Raw genomic sequence first — 20639 nt, forward strand, 5'->3', positions numbered from 1 at the left:
TCCAGGCAAAGGCCTGCAGCACGCAGATATCAGGAACAGGCAAAGAAATGCAAGGAGCCCAGGGAGGTTAGAGCAGAGCAACTGAGGAGGAGAGAAAGAGCAGAACGGGAAATTGAGAAAGGAGAGAGGATGTTTATTGCGGAAGGCCTTGCATGCCATAGGGAGGCCCCCACTTGTCCTCTGAGTGCAGTGGGAAGCCACTAATTAGTTTCCGAGCAGAGCAGAGACATGGTCAGACTTGCAGTAGACAGAGTAATTTTGTTAAAATTAAATCAGATATTGTCATTTTACTGTTTAAACATTAAAACCTTCCCAAATGAAAAGCAAATAACTGCATCATAAACATCCAGCCTATTTATTGTCGCAAAAAATAATATTTTCTAGTTTACAGAAAAATCTCATGATAACCTTATATAATTTTTAAAAAATTTCATTGGAAGGTGTTTTGCAATTGTTACACCATAGTAACACATCACTGATTCAGATTAACTGGGGATAAGACCTGTAAAAATTAGTTAAAAACTAATTTAGTTAAAAAATTTAGTTAAAAAACTAAATTATTCTATTTTATTTAAATAGGCTTCATTACCTTTTGTGTGTGAAGGAACAGGCTTGCCAAGCTTGCCTAATAAAATTTGCTTTGATGAATAGATTTATAAGGATTGTAATTAGCATATGTCAGCATCATACTATGCTACCTTGGCTTTGCTTACATTGCAATTTCTATGCTTCAATTTAATTAGATACTTATAAATTGTTTCAAAAGTAGTTTGCTTTCTTTATTAGACTTGCCCTTTACTTAAGAAGATGGACTGCCTACTTTTTTTATATGTATAAGAAAATTGCATGGCTCCAGAAATAAATCAGGTAAGGCTGGCTATTTGTCTTTTTGTTGTTATTGTCACTCTTTAAGTCACTGAGTTCCTCAATATGAGCACTACGGCATTTTGGACCAGATAATTAATTATTGTGAGAGGCTCTTCTGTACACTGTAGGATGCTTAGCGGCCTCCACCCAGGAGATGACAAAATGGCTCCCATAATTGTGACAGTCAAAAATGTCTCCACACATTGCCAAATGTCTCCAGAAGAAAGAGAGAGTAGAAGGGGTAAAATCATCCCAGGTTGAAAGCTATTACCTTAAGTGAATGATCTTCTATCTTTCTGTGGGGGAAAAATGGTTCCATCTCTTTTTTCTCCTCCATATTATGAATATATTCTTAGAAAATGACCAGAAGATGTAATTTAGTTTTGAAAGGCAGATTTATATAAGAAATATCAAAAGAAAAGGTCACTGGAATAATCGACACATATGAGAATGACATTTGAAAATCATGTTTTATCAGAGTTCTCTTGGAGAGTTCCTAGCAAATAAGCTTAAATGCACATTTGGCACTATCAACTTTTAAATGAGAAATTATTTGGAAGAGGGTGATTGGCAGAAGGAAAATAATGATCTTCAAAATAGTAACAATAGCAAAAGTAAGCCTGTAGGTAAAATCTATAGTCTTCCTACTTTTCTAAGAGTCTAAATTCATATAACCCTATTTGGAATCAGGATAGTTAGATAATTATTATGAAAAGAAGCCTATATTACATTTCTGTACATCCCCATATATTTTTCCCCAAATATAATTTGGCTGTTTTATATATTAAATGTTATAAAATATATTCAGAATGAAAGTAATCTAAGAAAATGGCTATTGTTATTGCCCCTTAAAAAAGTCCTATTTTTACAAATAAGTATTTTTCATCATTCTGTCTATGGCCCCCTTAGTAATATACTGCTGGCACATTCATATACTCTCACTATCCCACAAATGTAGATGACTCAAAATATATATTCAGAGTCTCTAGAGCTCTATGTGGTATCCCATATGCAAGTCAGATGGAATATATACAAACTAGAGTAGTTGAGCCAACAAAAGATACATGCTTGGGAAAGGCACGAGGGACCAGTAAGAAGTGAGCTTTACTTTAGCAGACAGAACTGGGGGGGAAATAGCACCCTAGAAATAAGTACTTAACCAGAGTTAGGTGGTGATGGAGGTGCTACAGATGTTACATTACTTTTTGAAAAGATACTTTGAGAACCAAACTTGACTGCTCTTGACTTAGCAGCACTCAGTCTTAAAGAAGGATGATCACAGTCACCACCAAATATTTCCATCCTAAAGAGGATGCCCACATGGCAAGAAGCTTATAACTTCTGCCAAACAGTGAAAGATCAGGGGTTTGGGTAATGGTATTTCTATTTCTAGTCTTCCTTTTTTGTCCATAGTCTCCCATAATGGATATTTTCCAATCCTTTTAAAAAAATGTTTTGAAATTACTGAAATTTTTCATGTTTCCTAACTTTATTTCTTCCTTTGTTCCCTATTGTCAGTTAAAGGGATCAACATCTCTAGTTTCTAGAAACCACAGAGAAACCTGCTAGCTCATCTCCCACAAGTTAACTGCTGCTCAAGATCTGATTCCACAGCAACATCTTTGGAAGCTTTGCCCCCCTGCCATCCCTGTTCCCATTGCTATGGTTGAGAAACTCATCATTCATTCCAGAGGCTTTCAGATGCTCTTTCAAAACCAACTTTTCCTGATACCACATAATTATGCTTATTACTACTAAATCTGTCCTGAAAAACTGATATAATCATGAGTCAGCTAAATAAATTTTAAATTATTTATTTTCTCCAGATTAAAAATCAAATTCCTTCCCAGGCTCTCCACTATTATTCTCAACTTTTATGTCTGACACACACATAATACTCTAATCATTACAGGTTTTCAGTCATTCAACTGCAACAAAGACTTTTAACTCTGATTTTTTTCTTTTGTGAGTCTGCCTTTATATAATGCTCTTCAGTCCAATCCCTACTTCGTTATGGCAAAATTCTGTTCACCATCCAATATATTTCAGTTAAGATTCTTAGCTTGTATGTTGGTGCTCCCATGGCACCTTATTTATAATTTCATCATAGTAAATAATCATACTATATTTCAGTTGCATACATATTTGTCCTTTAAAATTGTGACCTCTTTTTTGGTCAAGGAGTATGTCTCATTGACCTTCGTAGTCTATTAATACTTTAGCTACAACAGAGTTAGCACACAATCAAGCTTAATACTAATCATTAGAAATAGAAGACAACTGGCTGGGCGTGGTGACCCACGCCTGTAACCCTGCCCTTTGGGAGGACGAGGTGGGTGGATCACCTGACCTCAGGAGCTCGAGACCAGCCTGGTCAACATGGTGAAACCACATTTCTACTAAAAATACAAAAATTAGCTGGGTGTGGTGGCACATGCATGTAATCCCAACTATTTGGGAGGCTGAGGCAGAAGTGTGCCAAGATTGTGCCACTGCACAATCTTAATGAAAAATAGGTAAGACAAAGCATAGTATGTTTTTTGATAAATATTGAACAGGAATTCATCTGAATGTGCAAAATTACCAGTGCCCACAGAAATAATAATTATGGATGTCCCAAGGAAATTGTTTACAAAATATAGGATTCTGCACATATATTAGTAAGTAATATCAATTTCTAAACAGAGCAAATGAAAGAAAAGACATCTTACACTTCAAAATAATGTGCTCACAAAAATTACTATCTCATCTTCTTTGGTGAACAACTTTGTGTGCAACAGAAATTTTTCCTCTTATTCATTGCATTTGGTTAATACACACAATAAGCCCATTACTAAAAATTGAAGGTAATCTTTGGAGACTGAATTATAAAAACTACTGAACTTCAATAGTGTGAGCAAAATCTTCTGTCATTTCGCAGAATATGTTATAAATCACTACTGAAGTAAAAAACATGAAAGAATATTTTAAGAGAATTCAAGTCATAGCATTGTTTACTGTCCTTCAACATAGACCATTAGCCTTCTAAGCTTAATCATTAATAAAATTAATAAGTTATTTCAAACAATAACCTGACATCATCATAAATCCATGGTGAGCTTATTAGAACTACGGATAATTTTGTTAAGCTGAAGCACTATATATCGAATTGAGAAAGCAAACACTTCTACCTATGACGCATCTTTAAAGAAAACAAGTTCCTATGTTCAAATGTGTAAATAATAAGAATATGAAGCCAGCTTTTCTAATGTGGCAAATTCCTCCCAAAGTAAGCTGCAACTAGCATTATAAAGTGACAGAAAGAAATGCTATAATTGAACTCTAAAGTAAACTTTCCAAAGTCACCTCAAACCCCTAAATTGGTATTCCTCTTTATACTTTAAGTAAGTTATAAGCAATGGTTACTTTTTAAAAATTGAGGGCTATCCAATGTAAGAACTCATCATCACATTATTATCTGGACCTGATGATTGCTTTTTCTACAATGTAAACCATAGTTTTAAAATGTTTGTCATACATTGTATAAATTATATTAATTACTATTGTTTCCTTAGCCTTCATTGTTTTCTGATAATTATTTTATTCATTTGTCAGATCAATAAGAGAGAAAAGTAAAAGACTATCTTGTACAGCAAGTAAATAATTAATTAAGGGCCAAATGTGACCACTTGGATAAGTAAGATTTTTTACCAAGATATTAAAAATTGTCATTAAAATATAATTAGTTCTATAGTATCTGTATTTTCCATAAGCATTTGAATAATAATGTCATGGTAATATTTCTCTCTGGAACAAGGACTAATAATAAATACTAAAATTATGTAATTTCTCTAAGCAAGGATTTTAAGAATAGTGTGACCAGTCCAGAGTTAACACAGCAGTGAGGAGCAATACAGTCCAGTATTGAAGAGCACAGATGTCATGCCAGAATACATAGGTTTGGATTCCAACCCCACCATTTACTAACTGCCTGACCTTGATGAAATTGTGTAACCTCTTTAGGCTTTAGATTCCTTGCCTGTAAAGTGGAGAGACAAGAATGATATTTGTTTGTTATGAGAATTAAAATAATTAATGCATGGAAAACACTTAGACCAGGGCCTGATAACACAGTTAATAGTTTTATCATTAGTTCTAGTGGTGAAGTTCTTTTTCCAATCCATTTTTTTTTCTGATTCAGTGTACTTCACATCTTAATACAAGCACTTATCATAGGCAAGTTGATTTATTATCAATGCTACTAGAATAAAGGGAAAAGAGGAAGAATTTTTAAGTGATCAAAAGGTGTCATCAGTTCCCCAGCTCTCTTCCAGGCTCCCTAGCTACATGAATTATTCTTCCCCGTGGTGAGAAAAGGGAGTGGAGATGGGATTATGCACAACTCAAGCCGCAACAGAACAAAGTGCTCTTCATGCTTGGGATTATTTTTCTTTCAAACATCAGTTTACGGCACACTTCTGAGCTGAAGAAATTCTTATAAACTTCCAATACCCCGTTAGGGGATTCTACCCTAACAGGGTATTGGAAATTTGAATGTAGTGTAGACAGGACAAGATGGAAATAAAATAGGCTTAGTAGAACAAATCAGAACTATTTTAGTAAATATTATGTGTTGACAGATCAAAGTGTAATATATGCACTATAAGTAAGTCTAAAATGTAAATTATCCTTCATTTGTAACAGAAGGACCCTTTTTCTCCAGTTTCATGTATAAATCTACCTACTTCTAAAATAACTTAGTTAAGTGGCTTTTTCATTGATACATGGAAAAAAAATATTTACAAAGAAACCAGTAACAAATGTACTCAAATTCAAATTCACTAATGGAAAAGATTTTAAAGTATTATCTTCAATATACAACTTTTAGATCTATATTTTATCTTTTTAGTAAAATAAATATTTACTTAAAACAATGATAAATTTAACTTTCTGTCAAGAACTATAAAGAATACATTACAGGCACAGTATTGTATAAACAAAGAAAAGAAAGCTAAAAGGGATAATTAGAATTTTTGAAAATATTTATTTGAAAGGAAAAATATAGCCCCGTGCTGGTTCTCACATTTATTAAAAAAGAATAATCAATTCTGTAGACAGTAATATATTCTAAGAAGTAATTTGGCCTTCTCACAAAACAATCATGATGAAGAACTGAGATTTAATCAAATAAGGTAAATATAGGATAATCAGCTTTTTAATACTAAATAGTATTAAAATACTTTTTATCTGTTGGACAGTCACTAGTAAAAGTAGTTAACAAGAAAAATTACTTATTTTTTATTTGATTACAAATTATTGTAATTATTAGGCAGAACCATCAATAAAGGGGAGAGGTCACAGAAAAAAAATCTGCAAGTGTAGCTTTCTTAGAATGTTGCTCAATTTCTGATACCACTAAAAAGACCTTTAACTGTCTTTCATAAAACTATTAACTTTGTTTTCTCAGCAGATCGATTAACATTTACTCTGCATTAACTCTGTTCTCCTTTCCTATGTGATTTTCTTTCAAAGGGTTCAAAAACTGGAATGTTGTAGCAATAAACACAAAAGGCAATTTACTCATTTAGAAATAAATACTGGGCATATTTAAGAGGAATATTTAGTAAGCTTAACCTATACAATGTGATTGTATTGGTTCCTTACAGAACTTGAGGAACCTAGAAGACAACTGCATGCAGATAGAGATAAAAAGGAAAAATTTGTGGTTAAAATCATCTGTTAAAGACAAAAGAACAAACAAAAAAATGACAATTTTATTTCACAAAAATTTGAGGAAGAGTATTTGAGTCAAAAATTTCTTGCAAAGACCAGGGAGATCTAAGATTGTGGTTAAAATATTACTTTTACAGGATGACATCATACTTTCAAGGTCAGTAAAAATAAGAAACACTACATGCTAAATGAAGTAATATACAGGTTATGTGTTTTTCATCTCTTTTTAGATCTGAGTATGACCTTGGACATATTACTTTACTATTAAAACCTTCAATTTGTAGAATCTGGGTTGATCTTAGGTAATTCTTAAGAGCCCTTCCAGTTTTAATTTTTTTTCTTTTTAATGTTGCCCAGGCTGGAGTGTAGTGGTGTGATCTCCACTCACTGCAACCTCCACCTTCCAGGTTCAAGTAGTTCTCCTGCCTCAGCCTCCCAAGTAGATGGGAGTACAGGCGCCTGCCAGCAGACCTAGCTAATTTTTTTGTATTTTTAGTATAGACTGGGTTTCACTATGTTGGTCAGGCTGGTCTTGAACTACTGACCTTGTGACTGCCCACCTCAGCCTCCCAAAGTGCTGAGATTAGAGGCATGAACCACTGCATCTGGCCCAGTTTTAAATTTTAGAAAAAAAAAAAAAAAACTATATAGATCCTAAATGCCATTATTACTCATAGAAATGGGAAACCTGCTTTTATAGAAAGTAAAGGTGGCTGGATGCAGTGGCTCATGCCTGTAATCCCAGCACTTTGAGAGGCCAAGGCAGTGGATCATGAGATCAGGAGATGGAGATCATCTTGGCCAACATGGTGAAACCCCATCTCTACTAAAAATACAAAAAAATTAGCTAGGCATGGTGGCACATGCCTGTAGTCCCAGCTACTCAGGAGGCTGAGGAAGGAGAATTGTTTGAATCCAGGAGGCAGAGGTTGCAGTAAGCCAAGATCACACCACTGCCCTCCAGCCTAGTGACATAGCAAGGCTCTCTTAAAAAATAAAAAAAAGAAAGTAAAGGCTCTTACATATTCTTTAATCATCACCTATCAGCATATGAAATTTTATGTACTATTATATATGTCAAACAATCAAATCTCTTTAAGCAGAGCATCTTTCTGAAACATAACTGGTTCTCTACCAGGGCTAATACATATGGTAGGTAGCTATAACTTATGCTCTCTAAAATATAAAAGACTTTCTCCTCCTGTATTAGTATTGAACATTTTTTTTTGCAATGTTTACCTTATATGAGAGGAGGAATTGATCTGAACCAAAAACCACCTCAAAATTCTCCTCAAAAGGAAACAAAAACACTGGGTTTTCAACCTTGCTGCTTCAAGTTAGGTTCCCTAAACATCACCATCTCATTACAGAGGCAATCAACAATTTAGGTCTAGCAATGTCATTAAAGAACTGTGACTTTGGACAAATCATATACATTTGTAAAATTTTCCTAAATATTAAAACAGAAAATTAGAGCTGATGCTAGATAACGTATAAGATCTGCTATTGCAATACAATGATTCTCTGAGTATGCGTAATACATATCATATATACTATATATAACATATATAGCATATACAATGTATATGATACTTAAAAGTTTCTGAAATATATTCCCCATTGTTGAATATACACATCTCAGAAACATATTACTACACCCTAAGAAATGAATTAATTAGTTACACTTGGTAAGTAGTACTCCATAATAATCTACTCAACTGTTTATTTAGATTAATCATCTTACAAAGTATATTAACTCCTCACCAAAATAAGAGGTATTATCTAATTCTCTCTACTGATTCTTGGAAGGAAATAAAAGGCAAATATTTTCTCTGCTTTACAAAGAGAGGAACTAGAACTTAGTGAATGGATGGGATTGTGTAGCAGATCACAAAGCAGGCCAGTATCAGAGGGAGAATAAACTGTGGCCCAATGACTCTATAGAGCTTTCCATTAATACTATGTCTCTCATTTTCTGTTACACCTTATAATATGTGAGTGAGTGTGTTTATGTGTTTTGGGGTACTGGATAGGAAAGATCGTAGAGAGGAGGTAATCATTAAGCTATGATGTGATTTGAGAAAGGTTAATTCATTCACTGCATTAGGGGTTCCAGGGTATCACTAAAGACTAGATTCAAAAGGTTACATACATAGCTCTTCCATTTGCTCTCTAGCTACTGAAGTTCATTAAACCATATTATAATGGTAAAGGCTTACCTTATAAAGATGGTGTTAATCTACAAATGTAAATGTTGCTTCAAACGTTCAAAAAAATTATCTTGCTCTTTCTAAAGTCTACACAATGTGTAAATAAAAGTCTTTAGGGAATGGAATAACCCAGCAACAGAATAAATCATCCTATCAACTGCAAAGTTGTCTCAAGCATTGATCTTTTCCTAAATAAAGGCCCATACATGAATATCTTCTCACCTGGGACATTAAATGACTCAGATCAAAGTTCTCAATATTTTTTTCTTTTAATTCCCTGGCCCAGTTGTTTTGGACTCCTATAGTTGAATTAAATGAATGTGTTTTTTGAAACCTGTTTTCCTGCTTTCTCTTTATGGTTATTTGTTATTTGGGCTTCAACACAGGTTTCAATAAATCCCTCAAATCAAAGACCAAGAATAAAAACAGTTTAAATATCAAATAATTTTGAGAATTTGGCTATTATCTCAAATATTTTATTTCAATGTCAGAAAGGTATTTTTCTCTTACTTGTTTGATACATATGTTGACATATAGCTCAGAATTTCTGGCTTACAAAAAATTTGTTAATACCTCAAAGAAAAATAAGCTCGCTTTATTAAAATAAAAGGTGAACATAGTAATCAAACATTAACTAACCTAAGCACAAAGTAAGATGTTCTCTCCAAATTGCTTCAGTATCTTATTGTCACCTATAATCTTTCCAGTTTGAGGTTCAAACAAAAATTGCCTGGCTAGAGCACAGCAAAGATGGAGCTTCTTTAAAAATGGGCTGTACTCTCAAATTTGTTGAGCCAGAAGATGCATGGTACTTTTCTGGATCGTGTGGACCATGCCAGAGAACCAGCTTGGAGCTGTTTAAATTCTTACCCAAAAGGATGTAGTTGAGGGGTACCAGACTGGTAAGACTAGATTCTGATATCCTGACTGAACACTATTATCCCTGATTGTGCTCATGTGACTAGAAAACCATTTTACACACAGCAGACACAGCAAAACAGATTATGATACACTCTTGCTTAAAATCCTACTATGGCTTTCCCATTGCATGTATAATGAAACCCAAAATCCCTAATCTGGTTAAAAAAACCCTACATGGTTAAATACCTACCTACCCTGCTTAGTCACTCTTTCCCCCATGGCAGTCCATTTACTGGTTGCCCCTTTTCCTCTGGCCAAGAAAGTTCTCTGTGTCTGAAACTCTCTCTTTTTCATGATGACTTCTACATGCCATTTAGATATCAGTTTAAATGTGACCTCCATAGACACATCTTTCCTGACAAGCCACTCTAAAGCAGTGACCAAGATGCTCTCCCTAAGGAAACATTAGGCAAATTCCTCTTTTCAACTAGATTTCATCCTTGGATGTCCCTAACCTTCCTAAGCCAGTCTAACTGAAGAATCCTACCAAGTGATTTCACACTTTTGATATCTGATCAAGGTCTTCATCTTCCATCCTTAATGTTTAGGCCCTTCTTTTAGCAAGAATCTTGTTAGTCCAGTTCGGCAAGAATCTCTCTATCCTTGACGAGAATTCTCCTCTTAAAAGTCTTTCATCCACTGATCCCCTCACTCTGCTCCTTAACTATAAATCCCCAGCTGTCTTTGCTGTGTTTGGAATGAAGTTCAGTTCTTTCCCCGATTACAATAATACAAAATAAAATCTGTATCACCTTTAACTGGTGTCTTGCTCTGTTTGTTTTGATAGTAACCACTAGTTCCCTGGTATCAAATTACTCTATTTTAATCCTCTGCATAGAATTAATCTTATGACATTATTATGGTGCTTTATTTGTTTATACACTAGGATGCAAGGCTTTGGGAAAAGAGGGACATTGTCTCTCTTGATCACTGTTTCACTTCATCAAGACGTGTAGACAGCCTAGAACAAAGCTTGGCAATGGCTACACACTCAAGAATTTTGTTGGGTGAGACCATTTTCATGGTAGATCTAAAGGAGTATGAAAATGCACACAAGAGAATCCTGAAAATTAGCATGTATATAAGATTTATTATAAAAAGGCAAAAATGAATAAAGCAAATATTAAAAGTTGACCCCTCAGGTTTCTTCTTTATATAATGTTGTATTTTCCAAATTTTCCACTATTACTTTTAAAATCAGAAAAACATAAAAAATAACACAGGAAAAAAAGTGGTTTAATGAATCACCATTTTTAGTTGGTTTCAAATGTGTTTCTTAGGGAGAAACCTTTTACTTGCTGCAAGTTTTCAAGATTATTGATTTCATGCCAAGAAAAAGACATATACAAATATAAAAATGAAACAAGCACATTTTCACAGGAGAAAAATTGTCAAAAATAGTTATTTCCTTCCTTACAGTTCTATAACCTAGCAGATCTTAAAACCAAGCCAATAATAAAATAGAGAAAAGGGTGACGAGGATAAGAGTCTGATATTACTTAGGTATCACATTAAGTAATTGTGTCAGGGAAATCAAGCACAAATGGCTGTTTTCCCTGTGTAATCTGATTCACTCATGAGTGTGTCCTAGTGATTCATGTGGTGCTGTTAACTAGTGCAATGATCTTGACAGGAACTGCAGTACTCTGCTCACAACCCTGTGGGTCTCCACCCTCCACTGCACTTGCAGATGTTCACATACAGCATTTGTCTTTAAAACACTTCTCCTTTGTTGGCTGTTGTTTACTACTTTATGACAGTCACTGTTGTTATTGATGTTGTTTTAAAATTGTTCTTTACATGACTAAACACAATACTGTCAGATTATATGGCATGGAGATTCACCAATTAAGGTAAGATAAAATGAAAAAGAACTCATCCCTATTTCTCTCATTAGATAAAAAGCTTTGATGGAATCTACTTACTAGTCTTAGAGCCCTTATGCAGGCCGTTTGTTCTCTCTGTCTACAATGTTTTTTTTTTTTTTTTCACCTTCTCAATGAAATAGTCCCGACCAACTATTTAAAATTGGAGTAACTCAACACTCTGTATTTCCCTGCTCTGCTTCCAATTTTTCCTCAATAGTTATCACAGTCTAATATCCAATACTTTGTTTACTGTCTATCTCCCACAAAAAATACACATTCCATGAGGCAGGGATATTGGTCTGTTTTGCTCCTACTATACAACTTGTTAAGTGAGTAAATGACACAGGTGAATTTGCTAGTGTTATAATTTTTGAGATTATGTCTCATAACTTTAATCCATCTATGATTTATATGCTGAGGAAAAGGAACACTTGAAATCTCTTTTGTGGCTAGAAATGGGTCCTAGATTCAAGGACCTAGAGTTGCCACAGTTCCTTTTGTATTCCTGAAATTTTAAAAGATAGAAGAAAATCTCCAATGAGGTAACCTAGGAGTTATGACATTTGGCTGCTATGGATCCCTGAAAAAAGATGTATACTGTGTCAGAATGTGTTGATAATTCTGTCTAGGTCACAAAAGTTTAGAACTTTCCCCACAGTACTTTCTCTTTTTATAAGTTTAGTCTGTATGTAGTATCAAAAAGAAAAGAATTCTTGTTTCAGCTTGGCAGTTTTTTTAATGTTTGACTTTGGTCTCCTAGAGGAAATGGAGGAAACTAGTTTCATTATCCACAAAAATTTAGTCTCATAGGAGGACCTGATACAAACAAAACCAAGCCAAAACAAACAAATAACAACTTTCTGCACAGGAATTCCAAGTTCATTAAACAAAGATTTGATTTTCTCTTAAACCTGAGCAAGAAAAGTACTCTTTGAGCTACAGTGGTTCATTGGGTAATTTCTCTTTAGTCAATTTTATGGGCAAATGATGTCCATGCCTATGTTGATATACTAACCCTGATACTTCAGAGTGTGACTGTATTATTTGCATATAGAGTGTCTAAAGAGATAATAAGGTGAAAATGAGGTTATCAGTGTGGGCTCTAATCCAATATGACTGGTGTCCTTACAAGAAGAAATGTGGATGCAAACATCACACTGAAGGAAGACCATGTGAAGACAGGGAAAAGACAGCTACCTACTTGCTTAGGAAGGAGATCTTAGAAGAAACCAAACCTGACAGCACCTTCATCTTGGATTTCTCGCTTTCAGAGCTATGAGAAAATAAATTTCTGTTGCTTAAGCCACCCAGTTTGTGGTACTCTGTTATTGGCAGTCTTAGCAAAGTAATATAGCCAATCAAGAAATGTCATAAATTTTTGTCAGAGTGAAATGCTTGTAAAGAGGTAGATTTATACTTCAAAGTTGTTTTGTTCTCTCCTCAAAACAGAAGGTTCCTTTTAGTCAGCCCTCAGTATGTTAATGCTTCAGATTTACTCCACAGTATCCATTTGCTTAAGACCCTAAGACACACCCACTAAGTCAGGATACTAAAAATGTCAAAGCAGGAATATAAATTGAATGCTCCTACACATAAAAATAAAACATCTATAAAGTTTTCAGTGAAACATTTTGCAAATTCTATGTCACTGTTACTCCTTTTCTTACTACTTATAGATCAGAAATATTTAGGTTAATAATAAAATTGAGGAAGCTGGTACAGTAACATTTTTCCAAAATAATCAAACCTATTATCACAGAATCTAGTTTACATATATTTTTGGATTTACTTTTTCTTTCCTGTTTATTTCTTCTGCGTTTCTTATATTTATCACTTTTATAATTTTTGAAAACATTTGTGCTATTTTATAATTCACGAGGGATGAATACCGTAAAGTCATCTTACTATTTCTCAAATCAAATCAATGACTGTAACATAAACTTTTTTATTTTTGGAGACAAGGTCTCATTCTGTCACCCAATGTCTGAAGTGCATAACTCACTGCATCCTTAACCTCCTGGGTTCAAGCGATCCTTCCACTTCAGCTTCTCTAGTAGCTGGGACCACACATGCACACTACCACATCCCGCTAATTTTTATAATAGTTTGTAGAGATGTGGTCATGCCATGTTGCCCAGGCTGGTCTTGAACTCCTGGGTTCAAGTGATTCTCCTGCCTCAGCCCTCCAAAATGCTGGGATTATAGGCAGCCATGGTGTCTGGCCTAATGTAAACATTTACAGGATAAGTGGAACATAATTTAGCTGACTAAAGTAATGATATAAATCCTGTCTTTCCATACTTCAGAAGCAGTAGCTGAGTAATTGTTAAAGATACATAAAAGTGCTATTCAAATAAGACCTTATATTATTTTTTAAAGTGTTAGTTTATACATAATCACTACCTTTTGAAAAAAGTATACACAACTTTTCAAAAACTTGTCATAATTGCTTCATTTTTACCTTCACAACTATTTTCCCAAGCAGGTAAAGGATTATTATTTTCATTTTATACAACTCTACAGAAAGGACATTGAACTGATTAACATAGCGGACTCCAAAATATGTGGTTAAAATAAAGCTAATATCATCAGGGATTACCTAAATTTATTTATTTATTCTTTAATTATACTCAGGTTTTCTACTGATTAGTTTACAGTCAACTTTCGGCACAACAAGAAACATACACTATTAATTTAGTATCTTTATTGGTTTCCACAAAGATTAGTTTAATTTTTCCCACTTCTACTTCAAAGATTGTATCAAAAAACAAACAAAAACACAGATAAACTTTGAAGACTCAAAGGTAACCAATATTGAAAGTTAGGAACCTATTTTATAAAAGTTATAAATATTATAGGTTATCAAATTAACATTTTTGTTGTGGTATGTAAAATAAAATTTTAAATTAACATTTAAAAAACATTAAAAATATGTTCTCACCAATGTTAGGGTGCTTCAAAAGACGGCAGATTCTAGCTTCTCTTTCCAGTTTCTGATGGTCTGTTTAAAAAAAAAAAAAAAAAAAAACAGAGTAAGGCAAAAAATAATAAAACACAACAAAATGCATAACAAAATCACATAAGGCCTTTGCATTTACTCATCCTTTGATTTCGTTTTGAAACAAGAATAATTCAAATTTAGAATTAAGTGAATAGCACATAGTTCAATATCGAATTTTATTTTTCATTGACTTGATGTTTGACAGAGTGTAGTATAAAATAGTGCTAAATTTACTCTTGGGGAAAAATAGCAGAAATGGCACAAAACAATACTATTCTTTCTCATCTTTACATTAAGTGCGTATTTATTTATTTATTTATTTATTTATTTTTTTTGAGACGGAGTCTCACTCTGTCTGTCACCAGACTGGAATGCAGTAGCGCAATCTCGGCTCACTGCAACCTTCTGCCTTCTGGGTTCAAGCGATTCTTCCGCCTCAGCCTCCCGAGTAGCTGGGACCACAGGCACGTGCCACCACGCCTGGCTAAGTTTTGCATTTTTAGTAGAGATGGGGTTTCACCATGTTGGCCAGGATGGTCTCGATCTCCTGACTTCGTGATCCCCCCACCTTGGCCTCCAAAAGTGCTGGGATTACAGGCGTGAGTTACCGTGCCTGACCAAGAACATATTGTTATAACAACTTTAACCCAATATAGACATACCAGTTTAGAGCAGAGGATGCATATATAGAAACTGGATTGCTAATAAAGTAAGTACTAAATCAGGTTATTGTAGTTTATCCCTAATGGAGAAGTGTTCTCAGTTCAGTCATATGTTCTCTCAACCACTCTTCTTACAACTCTTGGTTCAACTTCCTAGGTATATGATACTCCTCCTAATATCAAAGATTTCCCCAAATCCCTAATTCCTTGCTTATCTTCACCTTTCTATGTTTCTGTGACCATTTCTTTGAAGAAACATGTGTCTTAATGTGTGTTTTAAGAATTATCTTAATTCTTACACAAGAAGAAACTTGTAAGAATTATTTTAATATTCTTCTTTGATTTTTTGCTAGAGGTACATATACATATAAATATAATCAAAATCGTTCACCAACACACAAAATAAATGGTAGAGAGAGACAAAAACGTGGTAGAAACACATGTTGCTGATAAGGGTAGTGGTGTATAGTGGTCACTATTAGAAAACTTATACATGGAATATCTGATTTAAATCTTACAACAACCCTCTATGATTGGCAATATTGTTATCCCTACTTTAAAATACAAATTCCAATAGTTTACCACCACTGCCTTGATTATCGTAAAGCCTCCAGCAATTTCATCTTATTTTTTTTGCATTATGATGCAACACATGTCAACACATGTAAGAATGTCAACACTTTTTAAAATAAAAGACAAATGATGTTTTAGTTTTAATTTGAAAACAGTTTTGACCTGAAGATCCCCTAAGAGAGTTTCAGGCACTCCCAGGATCTGCAGATACACTCTTTGAGGACCATTGGCGTATTCTATAATTAACTGTTGCATATAATGTAGATTTTTTTTGTCATTTAAAAAAATTTAAACACAATCAGTGCTATTAATAGCTCAAAGTGTCAAAAAAACAGTGTCTTAATAAATCGGCACAGCATTAGATAGGCTCTAATAGTATATCTCCATTATATCTGGATTCTCAAATACAAAGACAGATACTCTCTGGACCTATCATTATCTAAAACTATACCAACTTCTAATAAATATAATTTCTTCAAACTCCCTTTATAACAAGTCCTTATTCTTAAGACAGACTACTTCTAACTTACTTAGAAGTAAACAGCAAATACAAAAAGTTAAGGTAGATTTTGAAAATGCCTCTAATAGCAGTATCATGAATAAATACTGCAAAGTGTTACATGTAAAGTATATGAAAGAGGTTGGGCACAGTGGCTCATGCCTGTAATCCCAGCACTTTGGAAGGCCAAGGCAGGTGGACTGCTTGCAGCCAGGAGTTTAAGACAAGCCTGGCCAACATGGCAAAACCTCATCTCTACTAAAAAAACGTGAAAATTAGCCAGGTGTGATGGCAGACGCCTGTAATTCCAGCTACTCAGGAGGCTGAGGCAGAAGAATCACTTGAACCCAGGAAATGGAGGTTGCAGTCAGCCAAGAACGCAACACTGCACTCCAACCTGGGCAACAGAGGGAGACTCCGTCTCAAAATAATAATAATAAAGTATATGAAAGACATATGCTTACAGAGACTAGAATTTTGTTATGGAGAAAGGGATATGCAAACATGTGCTGAACTATGTGATTACTATATACATGTATAAATATAGTTTTATATATAGATAGTAATTTATATATATATATATATAAATCATCTGAAAAACAATTATATTAAAATAAAAAATAAAAAGGAAGTAAAAAATCTTTACAGACAGTAAGTTCTACAGAGCTTTTGCTATAAACATAATTATAGAACTTCATATAGCCTATTGTATGGGCTTATCTGTTGTTTCCCTGTAAAATTCATATGAAGCCATCCTAATCTTCAGATCCCAGAGAATGTGACTGTATTTGGAGATGGAATGTTTAATGAGGTCATTATTGTGGGCTCTAATCTAATATGACTGGTGTCCATATATGAAAAGGGGACTGGTGCACTGACACGTGCAGAAGGAAGATCATGTGAAGACACAGGGGAAGATAGACATCTACAAGGCAAGGAGAAAAGCCTAAGAAGAAATCAATGCTTCTGACACCTTCATCTTAGACTTCTGAGCCTCCAGAATTCTGAGAAAATAAATTTGTCACAACTGGTTGTTTAAGCCACCTAGTCTGTGGTACTTTGTTGTGGTAGCTCTATCAAACGAATGCACCGAATGTATCAGTTTTCTATTGTGATGTGTCCAACACCACAAACGTAGAAGCTTAAAACAACACGTGTGTATAAACTTACAGTTTCTGTGGGTTAGGAACCTGGGAATAGCTTAATTGGGCCCTTTGCTTTAAGGTTTCTCACAAGGCTGCAATCAAGGTGTCTGCAATGGCTGGGGTCTCATCTAAAGTCTCGGCTGAGGAAGGATCTGCTTCCAAGCTTGCATAATTGTTGGCAGTACTTAGTTCTTACATGACTTGCTGAAGTGAGGGTCTCAGTTCCTACCTAGCTCTTGACTGGAGGATGCGCTCAGTTCCTTGCATGTGCCAATATGGCAACATGTTTCATCAAAGCCACTGAAGGAAAGAGTATGGTAAGCAAAAGGGAATGCCACTATCTTGTCTAACCTAATCACAGAAGTTATATCCCATCATGGTTTCCATATTCAATTGCTTAGAAACAAAAGCTAGGCTGGCTCAATTTTAATGTACAAGGGCATGAACACCAGGAGGCAGAATTATTAGGACATCTTAGAATTTCTCTGCCACAGTAGACTTTTTGTTTGTTTGTTTGTTTGAGATAGAATTTCACTCTTGTCACCCAGGCTGGAGTACAATGGCACAATCTCGGCTCACTGCAGCCTTCACCTCCTGGGTTCAAGCAATTCTCCTGCCTCACCCTCCATAGTAGCTAGGATTACAGGCGTCTTCTACCATGCCCAGCTAACTTTTGTATTTTTGGTAGAGACGGGGGTTTCACGATGTTGGCCAGGCTGGTCTCGAACTGCTGACCTCAGGTGATTCACCTGCCTCGGCCTCCCAAAGTGCTGGGATTATGGGAGTGGGCCACTGCGCCTGGCCCACAGTAGACTTTATAACAACAGTACTGATGGGCTTTCTCTGACAAGCAGCTTCAATTACCTTTTCTTCCATATAACCACATAACAGTGATCTTCTATGAATCATAGGCATTCTGCATTCTACTGCTGGGACATGTTTTGACATCCCAAACATGATGATATAACTAAATTCTGGTTTCCATCAAAGCTAGAAATTAACAATAATGAAAATGCATATCACCTGGTATGTTTCACATTCAACATCAAGTCCACAACTTTACTTTTAGAGAGAGTAGGTAGGTGAGGAGTGATTAAATACCTATTACAGTATTGCCAAAAAGCACATTTCTCTATTTATCCTGCTAAAGAGATGGATTACTTTTAAAGTCTCCTTTACTTTTAATTCCATCAGAAACAAAAATTATACATCCTACCTTATCATTCCCAGCTCTGACAACTATAATCATAAGAGGCATAGACAGATTATAAAAGGCAAGACAGCCATAATATTGTTTGGCACCATTTGAAGATTTTCTTTTATTAGCCACAGGCCCTGAAGCTAGTGTGGAACCAGCTTCATTTATCATTTAATATTTATTAAAATACTTGAACTATAATAGTTTGGCTTTATTATTCCTTTGAAGCTCAAGTTCATACTCTTATTGAATCAAAATATAACTCTTCAGGCTGTAATCTTGTCAGGTCTGATAAGGTACACACTGTTAGTAATATATGGTTGAAGACCTGCCATATAAACAATGCCTTAAGGAAAATGCATCATCATTTGGTTTTGACATGAAGTCCGTGGGAGAATAATATTATCAACAGAGAGACTTCTGGATTTTAAAACATTTCTCGAGAATTTTGGTGAAGTGTTGTTATAAAATTTCTTCCTAGCTGAGATACTATTTTAACTTACAAAATATTTTATTTCAAATGAGGTGGAAAATGTGAATTCAGACCAAATGAAGTAAATCCTTGACTCCTGTTCCAAATCAAATTTTAATCTTTATGCAAAAGAATAATTCTGATCACAAATGCAAATTAAAGTGCTAGCTTTGATTCACTTTCACACAGCAATAGATATAGCACTAAAGCTACATAAAGTAACAATATATCTACTCTGGCAATATCAGGGAATAAGCTCTTATCAATAAGCAAATCTCAAAAGTACTTATTTATTCCTCCAAATACCCAAGTTTAAACTATTAAACTTGTTGGGGGATTGGAGGGAGATCTAACAGTCATTGCTTTCTTACATGAATGACATATATAAAAGAATTTAATCTTTCTTGACATCACTGAGTCCTCATTATTAACATTAATTATTACTCTGCTGTAATCCAGTGAAATCCTCAGAAGCTACAGAGGTGTGAAAACCCACAGCTACCTGCACCACCTACCAAATGCCAAGGGAGAGGTTTGGGCAAAAGGAGGAGTTGCCTTCTGTCATAATTGGCCAGTTACTACCCCTTTGTACACACACACACACACACACACACACACACACACACACACATACGTATGCACACACAGGCAAACACACACAGAAATATAAACATAAAACCTAAGGAAGACTTGAGTTTGCCATGACTAAGAAGGTTTAGCTCTTCTAGTCTCCTGTCCCCACAAAGACAATCCCACTCCGAAAATAATCTTTTATCAAAATTACGGAGCAGTTGCTCATAGGCGCATGAAAAATTGAATGTTTAAAATCAACTCTATCTCTAATTTTTACCCTGCTGGCCTTTCAGCTTGTCGGCTTAAGCTGCTGAGCTGCTGTGTTCCCTATTCTTATCTCCTTAGTGCTTACCTTTCCTGGCCTTATGCTCCAGTTTGAGATCAATGCCTTAGATCTATTTTTGAGGGCAGGTTAATCCTACCTCTCTGACTTCTTTACTACAACCAGCCCAATTCAATTTTTAAATTTTTCACATTTGTTTCATTTCCAAGAAACTACAGTCCTGAGTAAGAGATATTCTACTTGCCTCTCTGGAAGAAACTGGCTGGCTACTTATTCTCAGAAGAGATAAAACTAAATTTACCTAAACTATTTGAAGTTTTATACTGCTGCATCTGCTTATTACCTTTTTAAAATCTCTTCATGAGTTTTTGCTGTCAGCTCTTAGTGCTGTGAATATCTCCAGTACATAAAACTGTTTCAGGTGCACATAATAGGCATTAAATAAATGTTTGTTGACTGAATAAATAAATAAAGGATGGATGCCCCTTCTTTTTTTTACAATAGCTGTGAATGAAGAACCAGGGAAAACAAAGGCATAAAAATATAATCATAAATAACCTGGAAGTGAGAAACCAGAAATCCTCTCTTAAAGAAAGATGCACTTTTTAGTGTGTGGATTCTGGAGCACTATAATGTAGCCGCTCAGAGGCCTTAT

At 34.8% G+C, this 20639-nt stretch overlaps 1 protein-coding gene across 24 annotated transcripts in view; it reads right to left on the minus strand.

Annotated features, from left to right (window-relative positions):
* The window catches only part of CAMK2D (calcium/calmodulin dependent protein kinase II delta), a 309946-nt gene that overhangs the window by 201237 nt on the left and 88070 nt on the right, over positions 1-20639 (minus strand). For all 24 annotated transcript variants that reach the window (XM_074396636.1, XM_074396634.1, XM_074396635.1 and 21 more), the window contains exon 3: positions 14520-14579. In XM_074396636.1, coding sequence (XP_074252737.1) covers positions 14520-14579 — 60 coding nt within the window. The remainder of the gene's footprint in view (positions 1-14519; positions 14580-20639) is intronic.

This window comes from Saimiri boliviensis, chromosome 3 (assembly GCF_048565385.1).
Source record: "Saimiri boliviensis isolate mSaiBol1 chromosome 3, mSaiBol1.pri, whole genome shotgun sequence".
Taxonomy (NCBI): Eukaryota; Metazoa; Chordata; class Mammalia; order Primates; family Cebidae; genus Saimiri; species Saimiri boliviensis.